This window comes from Dryobates pubescens, chromosome Z (assembly GCF_014839835.1).
Source record: "Dryobates pubescens isolate bDryPub1 chromosome Z, bDryPub1.pri, whole genome shotgun sequence".
Classification (NCBI taxonomy): domain Eukaryota; kingdom Metazoa; phylum Chordata; class Aves; order Piciformes; family Picidae; genus Dryobates; species Dryobates pubescens.
Genome location: NC_071657.1, coordinates 87,671,804 through 87,695,670, shown reverse-complemented (window position 1 = coordinate 87,695,670; position 23,867 = coordinate 87,671,804). Strand labels below are relative to the sequence as shown.

Sequence of the window (23,867 nt, the reverse complement as noted above, 5' to 3'; positions counted from 1 at the left end):
CAGAAGCTTGGGGCAGCAGAAGCTTGGGGCAGCGGTCGTTTGGGGCAGCGGTCGTTTGGGGCAGCAGAAGCTTGGGGCAGCGGTCGTTTGGGGCAGCAGAAGCTTGGGGCAGCAGAAGCTTGGGGCAGCGGAAGTTTGGGACAGCGGGAGTTTGGGGCAGCGGAAGTTTGGGGCAGCGGAAGTTTGGGGCAGCGGAAGTTTGGGGCAGCGGAAGTTTGGGGCAGCGGGAGTTTGGGGTAGTGGTCGTTTGGGGCAGCGGTCATTTGGGGCAGCAGAAGCTTGGGGCAGCGGTCGTTTGGGGCAGCAGTCGTTTGGGGCAGCAGAAGCTTGGGGCAGCAGAAGCTTGGGGCAGCAGTCGTTTGGGGCAGCAGAAGCTTGGGGCAGCAGAAGCTTGGGGCAGCGGTCGTTTGGGGCAGCAGTCGTTTGGGGCAGCAGAAGCTTCGGGCAGCGGGAGTTTGGGGCAGCGGTCGTTTGGGGCAGCAGAAGTTTGGGGCAGCAGAAGCTTGGGGCAGCAGTCGTTTGGGGCAGCAGAAGCTTGGGGCAGCGGAAGTTTGGGACAGCGGGAGTTTGGGGTAGTGGTCATTTGGGGCAGCGGAAGTTTGGGACAGCGGGAGTTTGGGGTAGTGGTCGTTTGGGGCAGCGGTCGTTTGGGGCAGCAGAAGCTTGGGGCAGCAGAAGCTTGGGGCAGCAGAAGCTTGGGGCAGCAGTCGTTTGGGGCAGCAGAAGTTTGGGGCAGCGGAAGTTTGGGGCAGCGGAAGTTTGGGGCAGCAGAAGCTTGGGGCAGCAGAAGCTTGGGGCAGCAGAAGCTTGGGGCAGCAGTCGTTTGGGGCAGCAGAAGCTTGGGGCAGCAGAAGCTTGGGGCAGCAGTCGTTTGGGGCAGCAGAAGTTTGGGGCAGCGGAAGTTTGGGGCAGCGGAAGTTTGGGACAGCGGGAGTTTGGGGTAGTGGTCGTTTGGGGCAGCGGTCGTTTGGGGTAGCAGCAGTTTGGGGCCAGGGCTGCACCGGGGGCAGGACAGGAGCATCTGGAGTGTGGCAGAGGCCGTACCCGCTGCCCTGGGCTACCCCAACTGCCTTGGAACTGAGGGACAGGAGTTCCGGGCCGGTCACAGCTCACAGGGTCGGGCCCAAGGGGCAGGAGTGGCTCCAGAGGCCCTTGGATGGGGGCCATGAGTGGGCACCATGCCTGGGCAGGGACAACTGTCCCTGCTGGTGTGGCAGGGACATGCCCTGCACTAGGCACCTGGGGGCATGCTGCTGCCCATGACCTGACCAGGTGACCCATTCCCCACCATTTGGGCCAGGGACCTGGGTGGGCCCCTCTGCCCCAGGGACCCATGGCTGGCCCAGGGTGATGTTTGGGGCCAGGCCCCAGTGGTGCCTGGTCCTGCGCAGGTGTGGAGTAGTTTCACTCGTCGCCAGCCTTCGCCGGGACCCCCCAGTCTCCATCCTCGTGGAAGCCAGGCAGAAGAAGGGCCCTTTGATAGCTCCTGAGTGAGGGCTGTTATTCCAGAGCTCTGCGGTGTATGCTGCTGAGGCCACCGCATTTGACTCGGGGGCCTCTGCTTTTCCTGGCTGGGGATGTGTCCAGCCCCTTTGGCTTCAGCCGGCCGGGGCCCCCAGCAGGGACTGCTGCTCCCTCAGGGTGCTTGGCCCTGTGCCAAACTGGGGCTCTTCCGAGCCCATCTGCAGCGCAGCTGCAGGGAGGAGGGAGAGATGTGCCCTGGAGCTTAGGGTCGGCAAGAGGGGCCCTGCTATGCTAGGGCCAAATCAGCCCTGCACCCACTGAAGGAGGGTGTCTAAGTGCCCCGAGGGCCAGGTGCCTGCTCTGAGGTTGCTGTTGTGAATGCTCCTGGTTGTGTCCCTATGCTCAGCTGTGGGCCCAGGGCTGGCTGCTGAGGTACGCTCATACCCCAGCTGTTGCTGAGGGTGGCAGCCTGGGCACCTGGCCCCAGCCTGCGCATCAGAGTGCTCTTCCCAGTAGCAGCTCTGAATTCCCCACCAGACACGTGGGCTTGCTCCCCAGACAGGCAGCACGAACGAGTGCCTGGGGACACTGAAGGAACACTGCAGCGTGGGTCAGTGACTCTGACGATGATAGCCTGGGGCTGTGCACTCCCTGCAGGACAAACCACTCTGCATATAGGGCATTGCCATGAGCCTGCACCCTGGTGGGATCACTGTGGGGCAGCAGCCCTGGAGCTGATGTAGCACATCTGGCTGCCTTTCATTGTCTGACACATCCCCCGCCACCCCCCCTGCCCAGCTCTTTTGCGAACTTGCGTCATTTGTGATAGTCTTCAGATGAAGAATGAAAACAGCTGGTGGCCACCCGCCCCTCCCCCAGGCCCAACCCCACAGAACTACAGTTGCTGTGGTGCTCCTGCACTGCTCAGGGAACTGACAAAATAAACCCACTGCTGGAGGAAAGGTGATTGCAGGTATCTGTACCCTGACCTTGCATGCCAGCACTCCTCCTCTGCCAGGCAAAGCATCCCCAGGTGAGGGTACTGCTTTGGGTGAGCTCTGGGAGATGATGCACTGGGGATCCCTGGCCCCTTTGGTGTACCTTCCTCCCCAGGGACCTCCAGCCCCTGTTTGAGTCCTCACCTTCCCACGAACACCTGGCCCCAATTTGAGGTCCCTAGCTCCAAGGCAGGGCTGCTGTGTCCAAAAGTAGCCCAAGCTTGTGCTGACACTCAAGTAGGTTCTGCAGGTGGGAAGCAGCAGCACCCAACATTGTTATTTGTACCCCAAAAACATTCTGCATTCTTTACCAAGTGTATGTGTGTGGGGAAAGTGCCTGTGCTCCACCACAGCTCCATGCTGCTCCCAGGGGGCCCCACCACCAGCGCCACTGAGCCAGAGGCTGAACAGAGCTGCCATTCTCCCTGGCGGGGCTGCAGTCCCCTGGGGGGGCTGGCAGGGGCCCAGGCAGCCCTGACGGTAGTGCCAGGTGGGCCATGTGCCACGCCAGCACCGGCCCCATGATACTAAATATAGCCCTGGTGCCCGGCTGTGGCCCGGCAGCGGCCCGGCAGCGCAATGGGAGCGAGAGGCACCGAAGAGGGACCGTGTGGGTGGTGAGTGGGTGGCAAGCAAGTAGCCTGTTGCGTGCATCTGCAGCACAGCGCTGGCAGTGAGCACGTGGCACTGTGAGCGTGGGCCCCCTCATGGGGCGGACGTGGCCCCATGCAGACACGTGTCTGTGGTCAGCATGCAGACATGGGCGAGCGCGTGCGGCTGGGCCTGCACAGGGCTGCCCGTGTTCTGCATTCACCGTGGTGGGGGCTGGTGTTCCTGCAGTGTGAGCCTCACTGTGTTCTACAGTCTGGGGTGTGCAGTGCTGTGCAGGCACAGGTGTCTGCTCTGCACAGTGATGTGCACGCAGTGGGAGTCTGGGGCATACACTGTGATGTCTTTTGCACAGCAGTGCACATACAGGGGCTCTGGAAAGTGCTGTGGCACAGGAGTACACAGACACACAATGGGGACCATACCCACCATACAGTCCATCCTGCGCTGCCCTCAGCTCATGGCTGTGAATGCTCTGGGAACTCCCAAGGAGAGGTAAATGTGCAGTTATAACTTTCAGTTTGATGCAGTGCATTAGCTCACTTCTGTGGGGCAGAGAAGCTCCAGTGCCATGTGCAGGGCTCTGACAGCAACACAATAGTGCTCCTGGAGGGCACGTAGGGGCTTGGTGGGAGGCACACAGGGGTGCTGGGGCTGCATCTTGGCAGTGGGGCTGAACAGGTAGCCCAGGGCATGAGGCACTGCTGCCATATGCCCCAGTTTGAGGGCACCTTCAGAACACTGAGCCTGCTCTCCCTCTGCCCAACACAAAGATGTGGCATGTGGGTAGCCCTCAAAAACCTCCTGCTCCAACTGGGGGGCTTCAGAGCATCTTAAGTGTGGGCAGGTTGGGATGCTCAGAGCCCTGGCATGCCCCTCACCTCCAAGAAACAGGGCACCAAGTCCCACTGCTGTCCCAGGCCAGCCACCCCTTCCCCAGTAGAGGCACCTTGACATAAAGCTACTGAAGCCAACACCAAGGAGATGCTTTATTGACTGGCAGTCCATAGTGTGTAGGGGGATCAGCCTGGTGGCCAGCCCATCTGCCGCCCCCCCAGCACGTGGAGGTGCAGGTGGTAGACAGACTGGGCACCGTGCTTCCCATCATTGATCACTGCCGGTGGAGGAACAGGGGGTCAGGCAACCCTCCTGCAACACACCCAGCCCCAGGGGGCTGGGTGTCCTCCCCATGACATGGTAAGGGGTGCCAACTTACCAAGGCGGTAGCCATCAGACAGCCCCTCCGCCTGTGCCGTACGTGCTGCCACCACCATCAAGTGCCCCAGGAGCTGCAAGAGTGGGAGGGTCACCTTCCCCCTATTGCCCCCTCTTCCCCTCAGCGTCCCAAAGAACCCCGTCCCGACTCACCTCGGTGTCCTGAGCACCCACGCGGCTGATCCTGGGGATAGGGCGCTTGGGGATCACCAGGAAGTGGATGGGGGCTTGGGGAGCCACATCACGGAAGACCAGGCACTATCGGGGGGAGTGAAGTAGTAAGCCCCGCACCCATGCGGCTGTCCCACACCGCTGAGGACACGTGCCCTGTCGTCCCCGCTACCTTGTCATCTTCATAGAGGATGGTGGCAGGCACGCTGCGGTCAATGATCTTGCTGAAGATGGTGGGCTGCCCGCTTGCCTCCTCTGCCGCTGTCCGCCGCGCCTTTTCGACCTCCCCGTCTCGCCCGCCGGCCGCCGCCGCCGCGTATCGCTGGGGCAGGCACCAGACGCCTTAGCGCTTGCACCCCGCGGGGACCGGGCCCCCGTGGCCAGGGGTGGCGAAAGGGTGCGGACAACACGGCACGCGGTGATGGGGAAGGTGCACACAGGGGACAGAGATGCACGCAGGGCGTGTGCAGGCGGCAGTGCAGGAGGCGCGCAGCGGGGCGACCAGTGCACAAAGGGGTGCTCTACGGCCCCGCTGGTGCGCACGGCTGGACTCAGGCCTACGGTGGACCTTGCCCAGGGCGGGAGCAGGGACGAGCCGTCTTCCGACCAAAGGCTCGGCTACGCCTAAGCACCCTCAGCCCCCACTCCAGCCCCCCTCCCACTGCGCCCCCTTCCCTCCACCGCGTGGCCCCAGCACCCACCTGCCCCTTGCGGAGCGCGCCCCGCGCTGCCCACACCCGCGCCAGCAGCACCGCCGCCATGACGGCCGTGCTGCCACCGCGCCATTGGCTCCCGCCCCCGTCACTCCCATCCCTAGTCCCACCCCCGCGACGCCTTAACGCAAACCAGCAGAGACAGGCGGAGAGCAGTTTAATTGAGTCTCAGAAGCCCATGCGTGGCCGCTTGCGGCGGGGCTGTGAAGTGCAGGAGGCCTGGCTCAGGCTCTGCGACGATGGGATGCACGCCTCACTGGCCTGGCTGCCGAGCGGCTCCACCGGCTCGGGGGGACCCTCCGCACACACCGACAAGTAGTCCCGTAGCGTCTTCCGCCGTTCTTTAGGGATTCCGCGGCAGCGCAAGCTCTGGGAGGATAGCAGGGCCTCGTCCAGCGCTGGTGATGGCGGAGAGCTGCTGGCTATCTCCCGGGGCAACACAGTAGGGGACAGTGGTGGTGGCGGCGACGGCTGGGGCGCATCGCTCAGCTCCGACAGCTCGGACTGGTAGGTGAGGGAGGAGGTGAAGCTGGCTGAAAGGCTGCGCCGGCCCCGGGCTCGCTTCTGCCGCTGCCGCCGCTCCCGCAGCGCTTGCTGCCGCTGTGCCATATTGGAGCTCGACCTTTCTTCCCACCACTGACACCAGTCCTCAGACCAAGCTTTGGTCAGACGAGCACTCAAGTCATCTAGACCTTCTGATGGCTCCAGGAGCTGCAGCAGAGGGGGCTGGGAGGGTGGGGTGTCCCAGCACTGGATGTGACCCCCTTCCTGCATGGCTTGACGCAGCTGCTGACGTGCCTGCTGGTGCAGGGTGCTTGGGCCTGCTGGCATCTCCAGTTCTCTGCGGGTGAAGATGCGCTTCTGGCTGAAGGTGGGGGGCCAGGTGTGCTGGGAGTATTCCCTGCAACCCTTGCAAAATTCTTTCAGCCAGCGGCGGTAGCGCAGAGCTGCAGCTGGGCTGGGCACTGCTGGGGAAGGCTGGGAGCTGGCAGAGGGCTCCTGAGGTGGTTTGGGTTCCTCTGGAGCTGCTGCTGTACCTGCATCCCCCACCTCCTCCTCATCTTCTTCCTCATTGATAATGACCTCTAGGTTGGAGAGGTAGAAGGTTTGCTCTTCTTCCTCCTCTTCAGCACTGCCCAAGCCTAGTGGGCTGCCTGTTGGGGTCTCAAAGAGAGGAGAAGAGCCGGGGGCTACCGTGGCCTCATCCATCACAGTGGGAGCAGGAGGCTCCACAGCCTCATGAGTTAGCTTCTGGTAGAAGATGTCCCCAGCATCAGAGAGCTGGAAAACCAGTAGGGACTCCTGTGGTCCATCCTCCTGCAGTGCAGTGGCCAGCCCTATGGGAACAAGGGAAACATCTGTCACTATACTCCCAGCCCTGGGGCCTGGCCAGCAGTGGAGCTTTCTCTACCCCCACCATGGGTACACTGACATCCAGCTCCTGCCTCCTATCTTATTTTCTATGTTGTTCATCTCGTTGTTCAGGGCTTGCTTTTTCCAACCACCACCCCCCACTCCATGGCACACAGTGGACTACATCTGCCTGTTCCAGTGCACATTTACCCCCCCACCCAGAAACTGCACCCCAGGGGGCTGTAGGACACTCACCGGCAGCAGGGGCAACAAGGCGCTGCTGGAGCAGGTGGTGGTGGTGCGGGAGCTGTGTGGGCAGGTACTGCAAACAGCCAGCGATGCTGTGCAGCTTCTGAGGAGGCCCTGCCAGCTGGCAGGCAGACTGGCTGCCCCCTGTGGAAGGACATAACAAAAATTGCCCAGTGGGCATGGATGCTGGGGCGGAAGCTGGTGTCCTAGCAGTTAGGAGACTAGGACATGTGCAGAGGACACCTGCAGGACTCCTTTAAGCCCCGTCTCTTACCCTGGTATTGCAGCAGTAACAGCTCCTGGGTGCGAGATGCTCCAAGCAGCACCTTATGGCTCCTCCCAGGACCCCCCGGTGTAAGGTGGGAAAAGACAGGGGGGTCCTGCATCATGTGTGCCCACTTCAACACAGGCACCATTGGCAGCCGCTCATCCAGCACATACACAGAGAACTGGGACAGGGATGCACAGCTCAGCAAGGCTCATCCCAATATGCTGTGGCAGCCCCTCTCAGTTGAGTGGCCTCCCTGCCCCACAGGCATGGGAAGTTGGGGCTGTGTCAGGGTATATTACCCCCAGCTGCCCTCTGCACATGTGCTGGGACTTACCTGCGTGGTGACAAGATGCTGGGAGGGGTGGGCCCTGCCCAGGTACATGGGCAGCACCACACGCTCACCCTGCTGGCAGCCAGCTTCCTGACCCACCTTGAACAAGTCGAAGTGGCATCTCTCAGGGGCCTGCAGCCAAAAAGCAGAGTGCTGTCAGCATCCCAGGCTGTGCAACCCTCTCCCTGATCCACTGCTAGTCCTGTGTCCATTCTCCCATGCTCACCCGGGCATCCAGGCACTGCAGGCCAGTGCGGTCGGCACAGCTCAGCACTCGTGGATGGGCAGTGAAGTCGCTCCAGCGCCAAGATGAATGGTCCCGAAAAAACATGGTCTGGGTGTCATGGCGGAGCCTCTGCAGCCTGTGGGAAGAAGGCAATGATGGCAGAGGGCAAAACTGCCCCTCTTGTTTGGGACTGTCCCACTTCCCTGAAACCTTGGGGTCTGCATGAGCCCCCTCTAAGCCCTGAGCACTCTGTCTCACCCCATCTCAGTGCTCCAGAGGTAGATGGCTCCACTCTGAGTGCAGACGGCCAGCTCTCCAGGGAGGTGAGGGCTGCATGATGGGAGACATGGCATAACCGTGGGGCAAGAGCGTCTACCACAGCAGAGGAAGCTGCAGTTGCAGCACAGCCCCACCCGTGCAAAGCCCTGTTCTCCCCCAGTGCCTACCTGACAGTGAGACAGGTGGCAGGTACATCAGTGCGGATGACCTGCAAGGGTGTGGGGGCTGCCCCCATCCTACCTGGCACCCTCCAAACACCACAGTGATAGTCTGAGCGGACACCAACAAAATCTGGAAGAGCACAAGAGATGACACATGAGATGGCAACATCATGGAGGCATCCTGCTGCTGCTCCACTTCATGCTCTGCCCAATATGCATTCTTGGTAAGATCCCAGGACTGTCTTACCTTCCCCATCCACCCTGGCAGCAGCCACTTGCCGGATACGCCCGTTGAGCTCAAACTGCGCTGGGGAGGCCTGGGCACGAGGCAGTTCCTTCAGCACCACATCCTGGAAATCTGTGGTGCTGGCTAAGGGCAGTGTAACATAATACCCCATTCCCTCTGGAGGGATACCCCATGGGGAAGGATACAGAGACGGTTCATGGACTGCCCTCCGGGGTACACCAGGCAGCCTGTGCATTGGTCCCTGGGGGGCAGCCAGGCCAGTGCCCCTCCAGTGCAGCTGTCATCAAAGAGCAGGTTGGCCCACTGCAGCAACAGCTCCTCATGCACACAGTCTGCCAGCAGCCCCAGAGGCACCTCAAAGAGCCAGTCACGGCAGAGGTGGGAGAACCACCGCAAGCGGGGGACAAGGCGCTTCTGAGGGCAGCCCCTGGAGGGGTACAGATGGTGTCAGGTAGGGGAAAAGAATAGAAGTCTGCCCCAGGCACTCTCCAGAGCAGGGGTAAAGGGAATGCCTACCGCCTAGCCTCCAGGCGGCTGATTTCCTCCATCAGGCCTGTCATCCGGATGGTGCTGTTCCGGGCCTGCTTCTGTGGGGAGAAGAAGGGGCAGAGGCTGGGGCTGATAGCCATGAGGGGTGGTGGATGGCATTACCACCTCTAGATGGACACTGACCTTCAGCGTAGAGTTGCCCAGGAAGAAGTTCTGGTGCAGCAGCTGCCCCATGGAGCCAAATGCATCTTCTGGGTGATCCACAAAGAAGTGGCCCAGCTGTGTGGGAACACAAGGGCTGGGATGTGCAGGGATCCTGCACCATCTCCCCCAGAACCTCTTTGAGAGGTGGTGTCCCAGACTGTACCTGCTTTGTGAAGTCCAGGGTGGATGCGGACCTGCCTGTCCGGAGCTTCCTGCACAGGACACCACGGTACAGGATGTCTTGTGGCTCAAGTGAAGGAATCCAGTAGGCTATAGGGAGAAGGCAGGGGCTAGCCAGTACTGCACAAGTATGAGGACACTGCTACAGCATCACCAAGCAACCGCATCACCGAGCAACCGCATCACCGAGCAACCGCATCACCGAGCAACCGCACACACATCCCCAATCTCTCTTGTGCACGCACCCTTGGGGACAGCTGCTAAGGATTCCCGTGGCAGAGGTAGCAAGCACCCTGAGCTGCAATGCAGCTTGGCAGGAGGGTGTGAAGTAAAATGGGATGTTACCCCCTACCCCAAGCAGCGCACCATGCCCCCGCGCAGCGCGGCCCTCACTTATGTTGGGAGGCAGGAGAGGAATGGCAGCGGCGTCAGTGGGTTTCCAGCTCTCGCCCATCCCGCCACGGTGGGGCATAAACACAGTCCCGGCCTGCGAAGAGAGAAGACTGGAGATAAGAGCAGACTCGTGATCGCTCCCGCGACACGCTCCCAAGGTCCGTCCCAACCCCTTCGTCCCAAGCAGGGCGGGGTGCGCCGCGGCCTCACCTGGCGGCGCCCGGGGCCAGCCTCCAGCACCTGCCCGTGCTCGCCCCAGCCGGCAGCCGGACCGGGGCCCCCCTCCTCCCGGGGCGGGCCGGTGCCGAAGTACGAGGGGAAGAGAGTGTCCGGGAACTCCATGTCCCTGAGGAGCCCTGCACCAGGCCGAAGGGGGTCTCAGGACGCGGTCGCGGCGGCCAGGCGCTTCCCGCGTGCGAACGACGCCGGCAGGCAGGAGTGACGTCACCACAGCGTCGCGCTGCTAGCGCCGCGCACCAATTAGCACCAGAGACCAGAGTGGGACCACAGCGGAGCCGGCGGTAGCGTGGTGTGCGTCCTTGCCCTCTGCTGACCGGAGGCTGTTAAACGCACCTTCTCTGACAACCCGGTGGCGAGGCGGGAATCGGGGGGGTACCGCGCGGGGAGAGCAGTTGGAGCCAGGCTGGAGCCATGGGATCGGGCCACGCTGAGGAGTGCTCTTTCCTCTAAGCCCCCAGGATACAGAGGGGTAACTCCCCAGGGGTCCCGCCACAGGAACCCCTGGTCCGCCGTGGCCGGCCTGGCCGTGGTGCTGCACGACTGTACCGGTGGGATGTGGGGCCGCAGGGCAGCCCCAAACACCTCGGGGACGTGTGGAGAAAAGACAACTCCTGAAGGGCTGGGGGATGTCGCAGTCCCCCCGGCCCACCCTCACCTTGTCGTGTGACTCCCCGTTGGCCTGGCCTCTGGTACTCCCTTCCCACCCCAGCTGCGCTGCTTCTTCCTTCGCACGGAGCGGCTGTAGGCTTTCTGTGAGAATCCCGCCCGGACCGCACCGCCGGGGCTGCCTCTGTCAGGGTACGGGGCTGTCCCACAGGGTACCGGTGGGACCCTGGAGCCTTTGGGGACCGTCTGGGGTGGGGAAACAGTGTCTCCTGTTCCCCAGGACCAGGTTGCCCCTGGAAGGACGATGGGCCTCGTGTATTCCTGTGCTAGGGTCCACCAGCCGTGTCCCGGGAGGGGCCCCGCAGCCATGCCTGGAGGGGGCTGTGCTCTGAGGGGGACAGCCAGCCCGGACGACCAGGGGGGTTGCTCCCCGCAGCAGCTCCCAGGGTGTTCCAGGACAGCAGCACGAAGTGGGAGCAGGGCTGGCATAGAGCAGAGTACCTCTAGGGGCGGGGCTATGCCCACGAGTCACCAACTCAACCCCAATGTGGGAAAGAAGGACAGTGATGTGAGATCTCTGGGATGTTGTCAGGCAAGCTTGGGGATGATGTGAGGGGAGTCTCGGGAAGTGTGGTAAGATCATTTCCAGTTGGGATGGTCTCAACCCCAGAATAGAATAGAACAGAATAGAATAGAATAGAATTAACCAGGTTGGAAAAGACCTTTGAGATCATCGAGTCCAACCTATCACCCAACACTATCTAATCAACTAAACCATGGCACCAAGTGCCTCATCCAGTCTCTTCCTAAACACCTCCAGTGATGGTGACTCCACCACCTCCCTGCGCAGCACATTCCAATGGCCAATCACTCTTTCTATGAAGAACTTCTTCCTAACATCCATCTGAAACCTCCCCTGGTGCAGCTTGAGACTGTGTCCTCTTGTTCTGGGGCTGGCCGCCCTGGAGAAGAGACCAACCCCTAACCTGGCTACAACCTCCCTTCAGGTAGTTGTAGAGAGCAATAAGGTCTCCCCCGAGCCTCCTCTTCTCCAGGCTAAGCAACCCCAGCTCCCTCAGCCTCTCCTCATAGGGCTGTGCTCCAAACCCCTCACCAGCTTTGTTGCCCTTCTCTGGATACGTTCCAGCAACTCAACATCTTTCCTAAATTAAGGGGCCCAGAACTGGACACAGGACTCAAGGTGTGGCCTAACCATTGCTGAGACCAGGAGCAGAATGAGTTACCTGCTCCTGCTGTCCACACTGTTCCTGATACAGGCCAGGATGCCATTGGCCCTCTTGGCCACCTGGGCACATTGCTGTCTCATGTTCAGCCTACTATCAGCCAGTACCCCCAGGCCCCTTTCTGCCTGGCTGCTCTCCAGCCACTCTGACCCCAGCCTGTAGCTCTGCATGGGGTTGTTGTGGCCAATGTGCAGAACCTGGCACTTAGATGTATTAGATCTCATGCCATTGAACACTGCCCATCTGTCCAGCCTGTCAAGGTCCCTCTGCAGAGCTCTCCTACCCTCTCCTACCCTCCTGCCCCCAGCTTGCTGTCATCTGCAAATTTACTGATGATTAACTCAATCCCCTCATCCAGATCATCAATAAAGATATTGAACAGGATGGGGCCCAGCACTGATCCCTGGGGGACATCACTTGTGACTGGCTGCCAGCTGGATGTGGCACCATTCACCACCACTCTCTGGGCTTGGCCCTCCAGCCAGTTCCTAACCCAGCACAGAGTGCTGCTGTCCAAGCCACGGGCTGACAGCTTGGCTAGGTGTTGCTGTGGGAGACAGTATCAAAGGCCTTGCTGAAGTCCAGGCAGACTACATCCACAGCCTGCCCCACATCCACCAGGCAGTCACCTGATCATAGAAGGAGATCAGGTTGGCGAGGCAGGACCTGCCCTTCCTGAATCCATGCTGGCTGGGCCTGATCCCTTGGCCATCCTGTAAGTGCTGTGTGATTGCACTCAAGATGACCTGTTCCATGATCTTGCCTGGCACTGAGGCGTGGAATTCCCTGGCTCATCCAACCGGCCCTTGTTGTGGATGGGCATCATGTTGGCCAGCTTCCAGTCATCTGGGACCTCTCCAGTGAGCCAGGACTGCTGAAAAATGATGGAGAGCAGTATTGCCAGTTCATCTGCTCACTACCCTAGGATGGATCCCATCTGGTCCTATGGACTTGTGGGGATCCATGTAGCTGAGCAGGTCTCTACTTCCTCCTGGATTACAGGGGAACTGTACTGCTCCCTGACTCCATCTGCCAGCTCAGGAGGCCAGTTGTCTTGCAGACAACCTATCCTGCTATTAAAATTTGAGGCAAAGAAGGTGTTAAGTACTTCTGCCTTTTCCTCATCTTTTGTTACTATGTTCCCCTCTGCATCCACCAAGGAGTGGAGGTTGTCCTTGCCACTCCTCTTGCTGTTAATACATTTGTAGAAGGACAGATGATGACCAGACTCTCCTTTCTGGACACTGCCTTTGAAAGAAAAATATTATAATTTATTATAGTAATCACTGTCAGAAAACCACTCGAACCTCATTACACATTGGTACCTCATTACCTATTGGTAACCCTCCCCGGCCCTCATAAGTACTGCTACTGCCGCCCATCCTCTCTCCCTAGGATAACCTGTTTGCCCCAAGCGTTGTAGCACCCTTGTCCCTCTACGTACCATCCCCATGGCATCTGTGTCCCAGCCTCATGTCCCCTTTCACCTGTGTTTCCCCTCTAGCTTGTTCCCATCATCACTTGCATCCCAGTTCCGTGTTCCCTGCACCCCACCTCTATGTCTCTGACCTCAGCTTGTGCCCCTGTCCCCCTAGCCTTTATCCTTGTCCACAGATGTAGCCCTAGGTCCCTTCCTGCAGTCTATATTCTTGTCCCCAGCCCCAGTGCATGTCACTCCAACTCCAGCCCCATACCTCTGATCTCAGACTGCATCCCTGACCCCAGCCTGGTGTCCCTGTCCTCAGCCCTGTGTCCCCATTACTAGGTTGGAACTATGTCATCAGCCCCATGCCATTGTTGCCCGCCTGTGTCCCTATCTCAAGGCTCCAGACTCCTGTCCCCAGCTCCAGACTCCCGTCCTGAGCCCATGTCCCTGTTCTTTAGTCCCGTATCCATGTCTGCCGTCATTGTTCCCGTTCTCAGTCTCATGTCCCTGTCCCCGGCCTCATATCTCCTTAGCTCCGTGTCCCCGACCCTAGCACGGCGTTCCTGTCCCCATCCTGTGCTCAGTCCTAGGCCCCTCTCCCCTTCTTCACCTATGCGCCTGCCACCCGGTGCTCGCAGGAGCTGCAGGGCCGTCCCGGCGGGACCGGGTCGCTCGGGGAGGCGGGGCGCTGCCATCGGCGAGCGTGGAGGCCAATGGTCGCGCGGGGGCGGCCCCGGGTGGGGCGGGGCGGGTGACGTCATGATCGCCGGTGCGCGACGGGGCTGCTGGGGTCGCGCGCCCCACGGCAGCCGTCGCGGCGGCATGGGCCGGCGAGGAGGCGGGGGTGGCGGGCAGCGGCGGCGGCTTGTCCCCCCCCTCCGCCTCCTGCTCCTGCCGCTCCTCTTCCTGCCGCTGCCCGCCGGTGAGTGCCGCAGGGCAGGGGAGTGGGGCGGGTGTGGGGCGCAGACGAGATGGGGGCACAGAACTGAGTTCGGGAGTGGGTGCGTGCGGCGAGGGGCACGGGAGGGCACATTAAGGAGGGCATAGGTAACGGGAATGAGGTAACGGGGCGTGAGGAGCGTGTGCCGTGGGGTGGGTGTGTGCAGTGGGTAGGAAGCCTGCCTGCTGTGGGGCATGGCGGGCTGTGCAGTGAGGCACAGGTGAGGCAGGAGAATGAGCTTGTGAGGGGTGTGAAAAGCAAAAGCAATGAGATGTGGGGTGTGCACGCAACGGGGTGGGAGGTGGGAATGGAGAACAGCGGAGTGTACAGTGGGGCACAGCGTTTGCTTGCTGTGGGACGCAGAATGCACATGGTAAGTCTGTGCAACAAGGAATGGGGTGTGAATCCAGTGGGGTTTGAGGCAGGTATGCAACAGGGCATGGAGGCGTGCCAGTTGAGGGCAGGGTGTGTGTGCCATGGGGCAGAAGGTGCGTGGGCAATACAGCACGAGGTGGGTGCGACGGGACAGAGATGCGTTTGCAGAGGGTATCAGTGATGAAGCACAAGGATGTGTGCCCAGTGGGGGATGGTGACAGGCACGCTGTGCGGTATGGGGTGGCCATGAAGCAGGGCATGAAGATAAATGTGCAGTGGGGAGCTGTGGTATGTGCCAGGAGGGGCACTGGGGGTGGGCAGCTTGCAAAGAGGGGGATGTGAGCGTAGTGAAGCATCGGGTTGTACAGGCGGGACCGTGTGAGACGATGAGCGTGCTGTGGGGCACGTGGAGTCGGCTTGGGGGTCTGGATACGAAGGGGTACCCAGGGGCTTGGAGGGGGCATTGTCTGTGGAGGGGCACATCCTAGCAGGTGGCTACCGGTGCCGCGGGGCGGGGGCCGTGATGGGGCAGCGGGGAGGGGGGCGGCGGGAGCTGTCCGCGGTGCTGGCCTCAGATACCGGGAGCTGTTGGCGGTGCTGATCGGCGATCTCAACCTGGGGGACTGTTCCCCCCTGGTGAGGTTTCCCACGACTTCGGCCTCTGGCCTGAGGCAGAGGAACACTTGCTCTCCTCCTTCTCCTCACCTTTCATGGGCGGAAAACTTGCTCTGATCTCCAGCAACCCTTCCATGCTCTGGCCATTCCACCATGTCACTTCAGACTGACAATATGCCCTGGACGAGTAGGAGTGGAAGGAACTGCACTGGGACCAGGAAGCTCTGAATCCTACCCCCCGTGCCACCTCCTAGAGTTGTATCCCACAACTTTTCTTCCCTAGAATATCCTGCCAGGTCACTGTCCCCATGTGGAGAGGGGAGCTGAGGAATGGCCTGGTGGTTCAGGGTGGGAACACTAGCACTGGACTTGATATCAGTTTCTTGCATTGAGGCACATCATTCATACCTGACTTGTATCATCTTGAAATGAAGGGGAGGGGGAGCTGCCTTTGTTCCAGACAAGGGAGCAGCATGGCAGTGTTACAGCCGACTGGGGCTGCACACATGCAGCAAAAACACACATGCACACAAGCATGTGCCTGCACTCTCAGCTGGGCACATGCTGTGCAAAGCAGCCCTTCTTCTCAGCTATCTTACTCCCCACTGCACAAGGGCTCTTAGGCATAGACATGCTCCCAACCCATTCTCTGATGGCATCCAACTTGTCAGCAGCTTATGTGGAGATGCATTTCATCCTTAGTGCATCTTTGGGGAATAATGGATGGGTCTCCCCGGTTGGCACTGGGGAAGTGTGACAGTGGTAGTGTGGAGTTACAGTTGTTGTCTGGAGACAAGGTCTCCGTTGTCTCTACTGTGTCAGGGAAGTGTCTGCCTCTCTGCTACTGGGGCTATTGGAAAGCCCTGGATATCAGACTATCAGATATTTGGACAGGGGGAATTTGCCCTAATACATGCTATGGACTTGCAGAAAGTGTCTTGCACACACAGGGCTGTGCACAGCCATGCACATGGCTATGAACACACCCCAACATGCATGCAGACAGCACCCATGTGTGCATGCATGCACACATATGTGCAACATTCCTCCTCTGTAAACCCTGGGAGAGCTGGGAAGCTGTGCAGTAAGTACACTGCTTGCTCTCCCTTCTCATGGCTCATGGTTGGGACTCTTCAGTTTACAGTGCACTTTTGCTGAGCCTCCTCAGCAGACAGAGAAGGGGGGATCTATGTGCCTGTAGGAGCTTCAGCAGAGCTGAAGCAACGAGGAATGACAATTCCTTGTTGAAGAGGACAATGAGTTGAAAGAGATGGGCTGAACAGTGCCTGAGCATCTAGGGCTGAGGGCTCCTCAGGCTTCAGATGATGAGTGCCCACAGCTAAAATAACTGGGCTCAAGGAAATACTGAACCAGGTACAATGCAAACTGTGTCAGGACTGGGAGATGCATCTGGGACTCACTGAAATGGTGTCATCCTTGCTCCTCCTGCGTCCACACTCTCAGCACTCCATCACGCTGAAAGCCCCTTGGATCTTCTCTGCAGATGGGCTCTTTGTGACTGACTACTTCACCCGCACACCTCGCAAGCTCAGCCCCTTCCGCTCCTTTGCCAGCATCGAGCTCTTCCACTTCCACATCCCTGAGGACACAGTCATCGCTGTCTGGAACCTCATCACCTTCAAGGAACAGGGTGGCACCTTTGGTGACCAGTGCCCAGACCGTAGCATCACTGTGTGAGTAAACAGCATGCCCCTGTTTCCTTCCTGCCTGTTTCTGCCTGCCCCCACAGCCCCTTTCCTGGACTTGCCCCGGAGCCTACTAGCTCTTGTTTACTTCTTGGTTGCATGCACACATGTGCATGGAATCATAAAACACCAGATTGGAAAGGACCTCAAGGATCATCTGGTCCAACTTTCTTTGGCAAAATCACAGTTGAGGCAAGATGGCCCAGCATCCTGTCCAGATGAATCTTAAGTGTCCAATACTGGGGACTCCATCACTTCCCTGGGGACATTATACCAATGGCTGATTGCTCCCACTGTGAAAAATTCTCTTGCTTCCAGAGAGAATCTTCCCATGAGACTCTACCCATTAGCTCATCTCTTTTCCATGTGACTCCTTTGAAAGAGAGAATCTCCATATGCTTTGTAGCCACCCTTTAAATAGTGGAACATGGTGATAAGGTCTCCCTTAAATCTTCTTTTCTCAAGTCTGAGCAAACTCAGTTCTCTCAGCCTTCTTCCATGTGGCAGGCTTCCCGCATGCATGTAAGTGTATGTGTGCCCAGGTACACACATGTGTACACACACACACACTCACTCCCTATGATTCATCTTCCCAGGAGCATTGCAGGCTCCACTCTTCTGTGCATCTCATACATGAATAGTTCTGCTACAACACTGGTGGTGACCCATGGAAACTCAGACTCTCCAGCTTATAGATGTCCTCCTGTGACATCCCTGAGCTTCCTAATAGAATGAAAAACATACCTGTAAGCATAGGGCTTGCCAGCCCGGCCATGACGCCCAGACTGTGCCCTGCTAACTGCTCTCTCTCCTGCAGGTATTTTCGCTCAGGGGCTCCCTCTGTTATTAACCCTCTACACACGCACTTCCCCAGGGACACGGCTGTCCCTGGCTCCTTTGCACTGACTCTCACCTGGACCCTGCCCAACCGCACCACAGGAGTGTTCAATGTCACCAGCCCATTACCTGGGGACTGGTTCCTGGCTGCCCACCTGCCCAAAGATGAGGGCAAGATTTCTGTCAAGGTGAAGGGCTTGGGGGGACCATAGGGTGGCAGGGCTCACCCTGGGGTCTGACTGTTCTGGCCTGGCTGTACCTGTGGCAGGTGCCCCAGGTGGGAACAGTGCCATGTGCCTCCTGCCCCATGCTGACTATCCTGCTGGTGCAGGGGCTCTACGAGGAGTGCCAGTATCTCTTCCAGCCGCAGCTCATTGTGCAGCGCCTGGTGAATATTGCTGTAATCTACCCTGGTCATGTCACTGAGCAAAGCATGGCCCCCCACAACCGCTCCTGCCTCTACAAGTGAGTGTGGTAGGGTCTTATAAGGAGGGGCATCCCAAGGGTGGGGAGCTGAGGGTGCCCCATCCCTTGGGCTTGCCTCCCCCTCCCTGCTGGTCAATGCTGAACCTGACACCACTGTTCCACAGGGTGTTTGTGCCCAGCTACACATCACAAGTGCTGGTGGAGGTGCTGCGGTGCCATGGGGCCGAGGGCTGCCCACTCTGGCTGCGTGTGCGGGCCAAGGCTCCGCCCCTGCACAACTCCACAGCACTGGACTGCCGGGAGCACACTCCCTGTCAGCTGGTGTTGGATCTGCCCTTCTGGCAGCACTGGTACTACGTGCTAGTAGAGAAACACCCTGGGGTGCTGAGCACTGTCTCCTTCCAGGTCACTGTGCAGCTCACAGGTAAGGGTGCGTGGGGAGGTATGGGTGGGGGGAATGGTCTTGACTCTGTTTGGGTGACTGATGTGGGGGATGTAAAGGACATCCACAGGGTCTGTCCCCAGCTGGGCACAGGGTTATACCCAGCTGTACGGGGATGGGTGCAGATGGAGGTAAGTGGTGGACTAGAAGGGTAGGTGGGAACTAAGAAAAGAAGAGCTTTGTGGTGCCCATGCTGACATTTCTGCCCTTCAGATTGCTCTCAACCCAGCCTGGCCCGACCACCCTTCCTGCCTTCCAGCGCCTCCATGAACATGCCCCACTCCTTTGGTTCTGCAGGCGGGCTGGCATTGGGAGACAGCCCGCCCACCAGCCCTAACGTCACGAAGCACCTGGTCTCCGTCACCTCCCCCAGTGGTGAGCGGTGCTGGCCGATCCGGCCCACACTGCGCAATGAGCTGGACACCTTCTCCGTCCACTTCTACATCTTCTTTGGGCCCAATGTGTCTGTACCGCCGGACCGCCCTGCTGTCTTCGTCATCAACCTCCTACCAGTGCTGGACAGTGGTGGGGTGCTCAACTTGGAGCTGCGGCTCAACGTGGTGAGGTGGCCACACTGTGCCCCAGATGGGGCTGGGCATCCTGAGGTGGACGAGCAGGGAGATGAGTCATGCCAAGTCTGCAGCAGGACAAGGAACAGGATTTGGGGTGCTCCTTGGGTCAGATACCATGGTTTGGGAGCTCTTGGGTGATGGAGCACAGATTAGGGTGCTCCAAGGGCAAGAAAAAGGCCTGGATTTGAGGTGGTTTGGGGTGATGGGCAGTGGGTTAGGGCACTAGTAGGTGGTGTACTGTGATCTGTGTGCTGTCAAAGCAGGGACATCCCTGGCACTGGTTTTGAGCCATCTCCTCTTCTGCTGTCAGAGCTCCCTGTGTGGTGAGAATGTGACAGTCTTCGGATGTCTGAACCATGAAGTCCCACTGACCTCTGGTGACAATGCATCAGTCACCTGCGAGACAGGTAGGCTGGGTTGTGCATGTCCACCCTGCTGTGGCTGTGAGGGGGGTCACACCCTTTGATGTGTATGGCAAGCTGGCTGTGAGATGGCAGAGATTGTGGGGCATCTGGCCCTGAAGCCTGGCACAGGGTGCTCTGTCCCTGTCCCAGGCTCCCTGCCTGACCTGCTCACCTGGAGCTCTCCTGGCCCACAGAGCACCTGGCAGGCTTCCTGCTCTCGGTTAACACCACGGCCAGCCTCAGCCGCCTGCGGATCCCCTACCCCCAGACGGGCAGCTGGTACCTGAGCCTGCGCTCACTCTGTGCCACACAGCATGGGTAAGACCCCTGAGCAGGTCCCCTTTCTGCAGGCACGGAGGGGATGTCGCCAGCATGGCCTACATCCATGGGCACTGTGGGTCTGTCACCTGCACTTCATGTCACCACACACGTGTGCATGTGGCTTTGCAAGCTCTGTCACCATGTGAGTGCCTGCATGCGTGGGCAGGGATGGCTCTGCAAACAGGGTCCCTGTTGCCCTCCCCTCTGTCTCATGGTTAGGAAATGCCTGTCAGCTTGTGAAAACTGTGCATCTGTTGGTGCCTTCCCATCTCTGATGAAGTGCCCATCTGTACCAGTGCTGTGTACACTGCTGAACATGAACCACAAGTGTGTCCAGGTGGCCAAGAAGGCCAATGGCATCTTGGCCTGTGTCAGGAATAGTGTGGCCATCAGGAGCAGGGAGGTCATTCTGCCCCTGGACTCAGCAATGGTTAGGCCACACCTTGAGTATGGTGCCCAATTCTGGGCCCCTCAGTTTAGGAAAGATGTTGAGTTGCTGGAACGTGTCCAGAGAGGGGCAACAAAGTTGGGGAGGGGTTTGGAACACAAACCCTATGAGGAGAGGTTGAGGGAGCTGGGGTTGCTTAGCCTGGAGAAGAGGAGGCTCAGGGGAGACCTTACAACTACAACTACATGAAGGGAGGTTGTAGGCAGGTGGGGGTTGGTCTCTTCTCCCAGGCAACCAGCCCCAGAACAAGAGGACACAGTCTCAAGCTGCACCAGGGGAGGTTTAGGCTGGATGTTAGGAAGAAGTTCTTCACAGAAAGAGTGATTGGCCGCTGGAATGTGCTGTCCAGTGAGGTGGTGGAGTCACCATCACTGGAGGTATTTAGGAAGAGACTGGATGAGGGACTTGGTGCCATAGTTTAGTTGCTTAGATGGTGTTGGATGATAGGTTGGACTCGATGATCTTGAAGGTCTTTTTCAACCTGGTTAGTTCTGTATTCTCTGTATTTTCAGTGTCCAGCAGGGGACTGGGCTCCCACTGTGAGGACAGGACTTAGCTGTGGTCAGGGGGTCAGCTCTGGTTAGGCTGATGTGTCCCTACTGTCCTCAGCATCTTCAGGGATTGGTCCTTTTTCTGTGGCGCTGCTTCTGGCCTGTGTATCTGCCTGAGAGGCCTGGGGAAGAACAGGGTTTGTGTGCATGTGCCTGCAAGATCCTATGTGCGGCCGTGCCGAGCAGGTGGCGCTGTGTGCGAGTTCACTGCTTGCGTACACGCAGCCCTGGGGGCTCGGTGCCTGCGTGGGGATGGTGTGTTTCAGTTTGTGCAAGCAGACAGGGCTGTGTGTGTTCTGCATGTGTCTATGTGCAGATTTTTCTGTCTGAGCATGCACGGCAACAATAGCCACACAAGCAGACATTCACTGTACCTGTGTGCGCGGTGCCATACGCATGTTTGCACATGTTGGTGTGCCTGCATGTGCACAGGCAGCAGTTGGTGAGTGCGGTCAGGTCATGGGCCTCTCTGTGCTCCTTCATGCTGGGGCTGCTGAGGTCCTGATGTGCCCAGCCTTCTGTGCATGGGTGGTGTGGGGCAACTGTGCCTGCTCTGACTGCTCTGCTGGGTTTCTAGTTCATGCTGTTGCCAGCCGTAGTCGGTCATGTTTGCACAGCAAAACACAAATGACAAAGGAGCCAGCCGAGCGTGTTGTTAAAGGCTAAACAGGTCCAAGTGTGGCCATGTTCCCTCTGCCTGCCCAGCATGGCACAGACAATTGTAGCACACAAGATCCCTGGGGACCAGCTCTTAGCTGCCATACAAAGCACCAAAGCTGTTCATTTCCATACTTGCCCAGGCCCTGGGTGTCCTCTCACCTGTTGAGTCTGCGCACGATAAGTGACTCTGGTGAAGGCAGGAGCTGCTTGAGGGGTGCAGGGTGTGGGCTAACCCTCTTTTCCTGCATGGCAGGTTTGGGCCCTGTGCCAACGTGACAGCTGAGGTGTACCTGCGTGCCTACCTCTCTCCCTGTATCAATGACTGTGGCATGTACGGCCAGTGCAAGCTGCTGCGCACCAACAACTACCTGTATGCTGCCTGCGAGTGCAAAGCTGGTGAGAGCTATCCCAGGCACCACTAGTGTCCACTGCACCCCAGGGGTCTGCCTAGAATCCTCCCATCCTCTCTGGGGCTTGTGAACCCCATTCGTCCCCTTGCATCAGCTTGCCACAGGGCACTGGAAAGGGGCTTCCCTGCTACCCCCATAGCCCCTGCAAATGCTGCAGGGGTGATGGACGCTCTTCTTGGCCACAGGCTGGAACGGCTGGGGTTGCACAGACAACGCCGAGGCTTTCTCCTATGGCTTCCAGCTACTCTCCACACTGCTGTTGTGCCTCAGCAATGTCATGTTCGTGCCTCCTGTGGCCATTGCCATCCGCAGCCACTATCTCCTGGAAGCTGCTGTCTACATCTTCACCATGTTCTTCTCCACTGTGAGCATGGAGTTGGGGTGGCCGGGCAAGCAGCCAAGGGGCCAGGGCTGTGTGGGGCAGATCTCACACCCTTTCCTCCCTACCCTAGTTTTACCACGCTTGTGATCAGCCAGGCATTGTGGTGTTCTGCATCATGGAGTACGATGTGCTGCAGTTCTGTGACTTCCTGGGGTCCCTCATGTCTGTTTGGGTCACTGTCATTGCCATGGCCCGGCTCCAGCCTGTGGTCAAGCAGGCAAGTGCGGGGAGGGGGCGTGAGGAGTGGGCACAGAGGGGCCCTATCCTGATGGGTGCCCCACTGCCCCACAGGTGCTGTACCTGCTGGGGGCCATGCTGCTTTCTATGGCTCTGCAGATGGACCGCCACGGGCTCTGGAACCTACTGGGGCCCAGCCTCTTTGCCTTAGGGATCATGGCCATTGCCTGGGTAAGGAGATGTCCCTGTCCTGCTATACCCCATCCTCCTATGTCCCTGTCCTGGCTGTGCTCAGCACCCTGCCCAATCAATCTAGCCCTACCCTCCTGCCAGCATGTCTCTTCTGCTGCCTTCACCTTTCTCCATGAATCCCTCTCCTGAGCTCCTGGGGTATGGGCACTGTGACACAGGGGCTGTGCCCGTCCCTGCCGGGAATGCCTCTCCCAGCCACCCGCTTTCCCCCCTGCAGACAGCTCGCACCATCCGTCGCCGTCACTGCTATCCCCCGACGTGGAAGCGCTGGGCTTTCTACCTGTGCCCAGGAGCAATGATTGCGGCCGCTGCCGTGTTGCTCTACGCCTTTGTGGAGACAGAGGAGAACTACTTCTACATCCACAGCATCTGGCACCTGCTCATTGCTGGCAGTGTGGGCTTCTTGCTGCCACCCCGTGCCAAGCCCAGCGGGCGCCTGGGGCCATTGCCCCAGCACAAGGGCTGTGGGTACCAGCTCTGTGTTAATGAACAAGAGGAGCTGGGGCTCGTGGACCCAGCTGTGGCCTCCATCAACAGCATTTGTACAAGCTGATGCCAACAGCAGCCTGGACTTCTCTGGCGTGGACAGCCACCTCCTGGAGGCAGCATCTGCTCTTTTTGCCAGTCACCCGTTCCTGAGAGCATGAGGACTCTCTTGATGGGCACACAACTGCCCACACTGTCCTGTTCTTGCAATTACAACCTGATTGATCTTGTCTTCTGGAGTCACTGTGGCTCAGTCCAGCAGAGCTGATAGAGCTCAAGTATGGAGGGTGCGCCAAGTACGGAGTCTCTGTGCCAGGGGATGTTTAGGCTGGATGTTAGGAAGAAGTTCTTCACAGAAAAAGTGATTGGCCATTGGAATGGGCTGCCCAGGGAGGTGGTGGAGTCACCATCACTGGACGTGTTAAGGAAGAGACTGGATGAGGCACTTGGTGCCATGGTTTAGTTGATTAGACAATATTGGACTCGATGATCTCAAAGCCCTCCCAACCTGGTTAATTCTATTCTATTCTATTCTATTCTATTCTATTCTATTCTATTCTATTCTATTCTATTCTATTCTATTCTATTCTATTCTATTCTATTCTATTGTAATGAGCTGGGGCCATGCTTCTCCTTTTGCAGGACCATTGAAGTGTCCAGAGGACATGGCAAGGTGCAGAGGTGAAGAGCAAGAGTATCTGGCTCTCATTCTGGGATTTGTAGCAAGAACTGCTACTTTGTGGTGGCCTGCTCAGGGGCTGGCATGGCTCCAGCATGGAGCAAGGTGGCTAGGT

The 23,867-nt window shown here is 58.9% G+C and overlaps 3 protein-coding genes across 3 annotated transcripts; 1 reads left to right on the top strand and 2 right to left on the bottom strand.

The window, feature by feature from the left end:
• Window positions 1–4,046: 4,046 nt before the first annotated feature.
• Window positions 4,047–5,218, bottom strand: HINT2 (histidine triad nucleotide binding protein 2). Its single transcript, XM_054177819.1, has 6 exons — window positions 5,159–5,218; window positions 4,913–5,075; window positions 4,630–4,799; window positions 4,440–4,544; window positions 4,288–4,360; window positions 4,047–4,185 (listed from the first exon to the last, which is right to left on the bottom strand). The coding sequence occupies exons 1-6, from the start codon at window positions 5,216–5,218 to the stop codon at window positions 4,094–4,096; spliced, it is 663 nt and encodes a 220-aa protein (XP_054033794.1). The 3' UTR covers window positions 4,047–4,093.
• Window positions 5,219–5,299: 81 nt separating this feature from the next.
• Window positions 5,300–9,895, bottom strand: TAF1C (TATA-box binding protein associated factor, RNA polymerase I subunit C). Its single transcript, XM_054178878.1, has 14 exons — window positions 9,764–9,895; window positions 9,554–9,647; window positions 9,144–9,250; window positions 8,960–9,055; window positions 8,804–8,874; window positions 8,473–8,714; window positions 8,288–8,398; window positions 8,047–8,170; window positions 7,859–7,930; window positions 7,601–7,736; window positions 7,378–7,506; window positions 7,047–7,221; window positions 6,779–6,916; window positions 5,300–6,507 (listed from the first exon to the last, which is right to left on the bottom strand). Exons 1-14 carry the CDS (start codon window positions 9,893–9,895, stop codon window positions 5,339–5,341), a joined length of 2,796 nt encoding a protein of 931 aa, XP_054034853.1. The 3' UTR covers window positions 5,300–5,338.
• A 3,936-nt stretch (window positions 9,896–13,831) lies between these two features.
• TMEM8B (transmembrane protein 8B) lies at window positions 13,832–23,388 on the top strand. Its single transcript, XM_054178816.1, has 13 exons — window positions 13,832–13,991; window positions 16,504–16,693; window positions 17,523–17,730; window positions 17,874–18,007; window positions 18,133–18,392; window positions 18,624–18,970; window positions 19,293–19,389; window positions 19,581–19,704; window positions 21,620–21,762; window positions 21,962–22,140; window positions 22,229–22,375; window positions 22,450–22,566; window positions 22,805–23,388. Exons 1-13 carry the CDS (start codon window positions 13,892–13,894, stop codon window positions 23,138–23,140), a joined length of 2,382 nt encoding a protein of 793 aa, XP_054034791.1. The 5' UTR covers window positions 13,832–13,891; the 3' UTR covers window positions 23,141–23,388.
• The last annotated feature ends 479 nt before the right edge of the window (window positions 23,389–23,867 follow it).

What these genes read in the sequence shown, in the direction of transcription:
- TAF1C (XM_054178878.1), bottom strand. Translation starts at nt 9,895, where the DNA reads ATGGAGTTCCCGGACACTCTCTTCCCCTCGTACTTCGGCACCGGCCCG. An exon ending in CTGGCCCCGGGCGCCGCCAG is followed by an intron (nt 9,648 to 9,763) that starts GTGAGGCCGCGG and finishes CTCTCTTCGCAG; the next exon opens with GCCGGGACTGTGTTTATGCC. An exon ending in CCCTGGACTTCACAAAGCAG is followed by an intron (nt 9,056 to 9,143) that starts GTACAGTCTGGG and finishes GTTCCCACACAG; the next exon opens with CTGGGCCACTTCTTTGTGGA.
- TMEM8B (XM_054178816.1), top strand. Translation starts at nt 13,892, where the DNA reads ATGGGCCGGCGAGGAGGCGGGGGTGGCGGGCAGCGGCGGCGGCTTGTC. An exon ending in AACCGCTCCTGCCTCTACAA is followed by an intron (nt 18,008 to 18,132) that starts GTGAGTGTGGTA and finishes ACTGTTCCACAG; the next exon opens with GGTGTTTGTGCCCAGCTACA. An exon ending in CTCTGTGCCACACAGCATGG is followed by an intron (nt 19,705 to 21,619) that starts GTAAGACCCCTG and finishes CCTGCATGGCAG; the next exon opens with GTTTGGGCCCTGTGCCAACG.
- HINT2 (XM_054177819.1), bottom strand. Translation starts at nt 5,218, where the DNA reads ATGGCGGCGGTGCTGCTGGCGCGGGTGTGGGCAGCGCGGGGCGCGCTC. An exon ending in TCCTCTATGAAGATGACAAG is followed by an intron (nt 4,545 to 4,629) that starts GTAGCGGGGACG and finishes TCCCCCCGATAG; the next exon opens with TGCCTGGTCTTCCGTGATGT. An exon ending in GTCTGATGGCTACCGCCTTG is followed by an intron (nt 4,186 to 4,287) that starts GTAAGTTGGCAC and finishes CTCCACCGGCAG; the next exon opens with TGATCAATGATGGGAAGCAC.